Source organism: Nannobrachium achirus, assembly GCF_963921795.1.
Source record: "Nannobrachium achirus genome assembly, chromosome: 5".
In the NCBI taxonomy this organism is placed as follows: domain Eukaryota; kingdom Metazoa; phylum Chordata; class Actinopteri; order Myctophiformes; family Myctophidae; genus Nannobrachium; species Nannobrachium achirus.
In genome coordinates this window covers 45218999-45224384 of record NC_137814.1, presented here as the reverse complement: position 1 = coordinate 45224384, position 5386 = coordinate 45218999, and the positions used below count along the sequence as shown (strand labels likewise).

Below are 5386 nucleotides of genomic sequence, written 5' to 3'. Positions count from 1 at the left end.
GCAAAGTTGTCTAAAGCAGCTGTTTCCCAAACAGTGCGTCGGGACCCGCTTTATTAATTTTATATAATTAATTAATTATATATTTTTTGTTTCAAAACATTTTCAAAAAACATTCCCCAAAAAGCAAAGATTTTCCTGAATAAATGATTTAGATTTTTCTATTAAATAAATGAAAAATCTAAGAAATCCCATAAATTATAAAACAAATGTCTAAGAAGTAGGCCTAGTGAAAATAGCCGATCTACAAGCTCACAAGGCAGTGCGAAGCGACTTGTTGTGAGCTGTGGAAATAAGCCAAGTGCTTTTCTAGGTCTAGGATCTCCTTTTACAGTAGTTGACCGTGTAGGTCTACCAGTGAACTCTAACGTCATGAAACTGTACCTTTTCCTATGCAAACTTCTAATAAAGTCTTCAATCAATCAATCAATCAATCAATCAATCAATCAAGCTCGTAGATCTGCTATTTTCACTAGTTTGGGTCAGGGGCAAATGTCTAATTTCTCTTTTGGGTCTCAAACCACTGCCTTAAAAGGCTGTTGAATCATCAGCAGTGCTGTATTGATCTCTCTCATAGGTAATACTGAGGCTGTCGTTGACTACACTGACATTGAAACCAAGTTCTCAGTGCGCAGTGCAGAGGAACCAGAAGAGGACCTGTGCTACCTTGTACCAGGGAGACAGGAGACAGTCTCTCTGTGCGGATTTAACACCACAGCAACTACATTTGCAATCATCCATGGCTGGTCGGTAAGTTGCTGTAGTCTTTAAGCTGTCAATTCCTTAATAAGTGGCATGCATAGGCTACAAAAAAACTAAAACTATAAGGCCGTATTTTCTATCAGAATACGTTTTTCTTTTTCTTTCTTTTTTCAATCTTTTATCTTTGCATGCATTGAGAAAAAAGGGACCCCAAAACAAGCCCAAAAGCTTTCTTGTGGTCTTCATCCTAATTAGTTGACCGTGTATCCGTGAACTGTACTATATTGTCTTGTACCTTTTCCTACGCAAACCTCTAATAAAGTATTCAATCAATCAATTGATAAAAGCTTTCTTCTCATCACTGTACCACATCTCTATCAATATCTTGTTCTAATCTAGGTGGCAGGGATTTTTGAAAGTTGGGTCCATAAGCTTGTTGCTGCCCTGTTTGAGAGGGAACCCAGTGCCAACGTTCTAGTGGTGGACTGGCTGGACAGAGCCCAACTTCACTATCCCAACTCAGCAGAGAACACCCAACTGGCCGGCAGAGATGTAGCCAAGCTGATTGACTGGCTGGAGGTGAGGGTCTTCAAACTATGTGACCCACAAGTGCATACATACCACAGTAGGATAGTGTATAAATATTATGCACTGAATTTAATGTGATGTCTACTGTATATATTATTTGTATGGGTTACTGTCTGTTGTTTGTCTTGTGCCCTACCTTTGCACCGTCCTGTATGCTAATCCTTGTTCCGTGTATATATGTACACTGTACAGACAGTGAATCTCTGGGAAACTGTCGACTCATCTTTTCACCAAGGTTACCAAGATAAACTCTTTTGGGTGCATCGATTTTTTAGAAGTTATTGTAATTCTTGTTATCTTTCTTGCAGACCGGAGTGAAATATGACCTTTCAAAACTTCATATACTGGGATACAGCCTGGGGGCCCATGTGGCAGGAGTGGCAGGGAACCTTACCAACCACAAAGTTAACAGAATAACAGGTGTGAGCCCCCGACCCACACAAACAAAACTTTCTCTTGCGTAACAAAACATGGGAACACTGCGTCGAAAAGAGATTAGCAACCCCACAGGTTGTTATTATGCCTTTCAGAGCTCCAGTGTTCCAGTGTTTACTGTCTGTATTCATTATACTGTCTTAATGTCAGTACTGTACACCTCCTCCTAAGTTACCATTTAAGGTGACATTTTCACTTCGTACATTGTTTCACTTTTGTATTCTCTACATTGTAGCTCTACAGTGATATGCATTGGAGCTATAGCTATTCTATGTACCAAAAGCATGTTTCCCACATGGCTGTTTTTTATGTATTTAAAATAATCTTTGGAACCCCCTCCTCTCCACCAGGCATGGATCCCGCTGGACCTCATTTTGAGTATGCCAACGAGCTGCAGAGGCTGTCTCCTGACGATGCCACCTTTGTCGACGTTCTTCACACAAACACCAAAGGAAGCCCGGATTTAAGCATCGGAATACAAAGACCTGTGGGCCATGTGGATATCTACCCCAATGGAGGCACTGAACAACCTGGCTGTACCTTTCGCTATGCCATGGAGATGATAGCTGCGTTCGGCATCAACAGTACGTTTTTTTTATGTTCACTGTATGATTATAGGCTCGGAGTCGGCATTGACCCCAATAGAACTGCGGAGATTGCAGAGGATTAGTCAGGACCTGTGATTTTGTTTAATGAGTGTTAATTTAAAATAGTATACTTATACTTAGTGTACTTACATTTGTTGCTGATTCAGACAAGGTGCATGCATATATACAGTAAGTGTTAAGCCTTTTTGATATAGTCAATAACTTAGCAGGCATTAACATCATTTTAAAGATCATTTTAATGTAAGCTCCATAGGCAGCAGCAAAGAATGTACCGTACATGGCTGAACAGTTGTTTTGTGTGTGTGTGTGTGTGTGTGTGTGTGTGTGTGTGTGTGTGTGTGTGTGTGTGTGTGTGTGTGTGTGTTTTTACAGATGTGGATCAGCTTGTAAAGTGCGCCCACGAGCGCTCCGTGCACCTGTTCATTGACTCTCTGGTGAACCAGCAGGCCAGCATGGCTTATCGCTGCAACTCCAAAGACGCCTTCAACAGGGGCCTGTGCCTGAGCTGCCGCAAGAACCGCTGCAACAACCTGGGCTATGGAGTCAACAAGGTGCGAACCACCCGGAGCTCTAAGATGTACCTCAAGACTGGAGAGAGGACGCCGTTTAAAGGTGTGGCACTGATTTTAAGTTTAAACGATGCAATTTGTTGTATTTATAAGATCAGGTTAATGTTCAACTGCAGTGTTGTTGGGTACAAATATCGGCGTAGTTAGGCATGTGCCATAATAAGGTTGATTGGTCTACTCTCTAAATGTAAATGTAATCTAAAGAGAATCTTATGTTTCTCCAGTTTTTCACTACCAGATTAAGGTCCATTTCTTTGGACAAAAGGAACTGAGCCTCGTTCAGCAGCCCATCCTTTTGTCCCTCTATGGAACCCACGGAGAAAAGGAAGACATCTCCATGATACTGTAAGCATGACATGACTTTATTTATCAAATGATGCTCTTTATGGAGGTAGATGTGACTTACCTTACAGTTTAATTTAACTATACAGTATGTATGACATAACTCATGAGATCCTATACTGATTGTGCTCATCTAATAAGCCATGCTTTTCATACTACCGGTAGGTGCATTTATTGTTTATGTCTGTTATGACTGATATGATTTTACAGTATGTCCCATTGCAACTGTGCTGTCCTCAGGCCCAACCTGAACACCAACACCACAGTGTCCTTCCTCCTCACCACTGACGCTGACATCGGAGAGCTGCTGAGGGTGAAGCTGAAGTGGGAGAGCGATTCTATCTTCTCCTTCCTGAATGGACATGAGCTGCAGATCCGCAGGATGCGCATCAAAGCCGGGGAGACGCAGGCCAAGTAAGGATCTCTCACTCTCAAATTAGTTTTGCATAAAACGGAAGGAAATTGATTTAAAGAATACACAAAGGGAGCAGAGGGAAACGTGCAAATGTGCTGGATAGATAAAATAACAAAATCAACCAATGTAGCAGGCAAATCTTCCTCATAATATTATAACAGATTTTCTTTTCAATAATAATGTGTTTAAATTAATTCATAATCTTAATTTCAATTCTTTTCCCCTATATAGGCTTATTTTCCGAGCTCAAGATACAGATCTAGCCAAACTAGTTCAAGGCGGTGACGCTGTGCTCTTTGTAAAATCCAAAGAGAATCAAGACAGCAGGCGTCTAGAGAGGTGAGCGAAGCTGTGTTGAACATTGGACAGCCTGGAATGGGACTTAATAAACCTTGTGTTTGTGCTTATTATTGTCACTTTGTCACTTTGCAGATTGCACAGACTCAAGACCCATGGGAGCTTCTTTAAACAGGGAATGAATGAGGCGGCCACAGAGGCTTCCACACTGTCATCATCATCTTCATCATTAACACCATCAACATTAACCACTTAAGCCCTATTTTATACTTCATCGTATGACGTGCCATGCAAAAAACAGTCAGTCTAATAAGCTTGTTGATCTGCTACTGTATTTGTGCTATTGTTGAAATTCTTTGACCGTTTTTGGCCATAATTATAGCCAATAACCAAAATAAGGATGCCAGCTTGAAAGTGGCTAACATCATCACCGTAATCATCACCACCATCAGAAAAATTACATAATTTTTCTCATCAACAACTGCATTAGACAAACTGATAGCACATACAGTAACTCTCAGTAAATATTTGCATATTATTGTGTCCACCAGACGCCTCTGTATTGTGTCTTGTGTGTCTTGTGACAATCTTATATTCTTTTGACATCCAAGGCTAGAGTTGGATTTGTTTTTGTAAATCACACATGAGCCTTGTTGTTTTGGGGCTGCCATACATAGCTGAATGGGTAGACAGGCCGCCTGGGAAACAGAAGGTCCCCGGACCCCGGTTCGATTACCAGGCCCGGCAATGTGTTGAGTTGTACTTGAGCAAGACACTTATCTCCTAATTGCTCTGATCAAGTCTGTCCACTTGGGCAGCAATCAGCTGGATGAAGCTGAAAACTGAAATTACCCTGTGGGATAATGAATTAATTATACAGTATAGCATGTTATGTGTTTAGTGATATAATGTTTGCATAGTGCATTGGATGCAATATACTGTATGAGACAACATTCCTTCCATGAAATGAAACTCATTAGTGTGTTATCTTTTTTTGTTTTTATCTATGACAGTATTTCAGGATTATGAGTGTCTGCAGACACTGATTCATGATTATTTGTTTGTTATTGTTCTAGTCTATTTATGGTGTTTTCACAATCAGAAGAAAATCAAATCAAGATAATCATCCACCAAAGTATGTAAATAAGTGTAATTAATTATTTGGGTTGTACAGTATCAGTTTCAGGTCACTGGACAGGTTTAAGGTGTATACTGTTATACATTTTATACAGTACGTATATTATTATTATTATCATTAGACATTTCTTTTTTTAATCCCTATTAAATTATTGATGCAATAGCAATGACAGTACATCACATGAAGTTGTAACTATTGTATGAGTTTTGGTTTCCGGTGCTATTTAACTTTTATATATTATACATTTCCTGTCATCACAGGGTGTGCTTTAAATAAATACTCATTTATAACATTT

General features: G+C 39.9%; 1 protein-coding gene across 2 annotated transcripts in view; it reads left to right on the top strand.

The window, feature by feature from the left end:
• The window catches only part of LOC308285901 (lipoprotein lipase), a 17980-nt gene extending 12594 nt beyond the window's left edge, over positions 1–5386 (top strand). For both annotated transcript variants that reach the window (XM_080726790.1, XM_080726789.1), the window contains 9 exons: positions 575–747; positions 1099–1278; positions 1596–1707; positions 2073–2306; positions 2703–2942; positions 3124–3244; positions 3482–3655; positions 3888–3995; positions 4089–5386. In XM_080726790.1, coding sequence (XP_080582916.1) covers positions 575–747; positions 1099–1278; positions 1596–1707; positions 2073–2306; positions 2703–2942; positions 3124–3244; positions 3482–3655; positions 3888–3995; positions 4089–4209 — 1463 coding nt within the window. In that variant the 3' untranslated portion in view covers positions 4210–5386. The remainder of the gene's footprint in view (positions 1–574; positions 748–1098; positions 1279–1595; positions 1708–2072; positions 2307–2702; positions 2943–3123; positions 3245–3481; positions 3656–3887; positions 3996–4088) is intronic.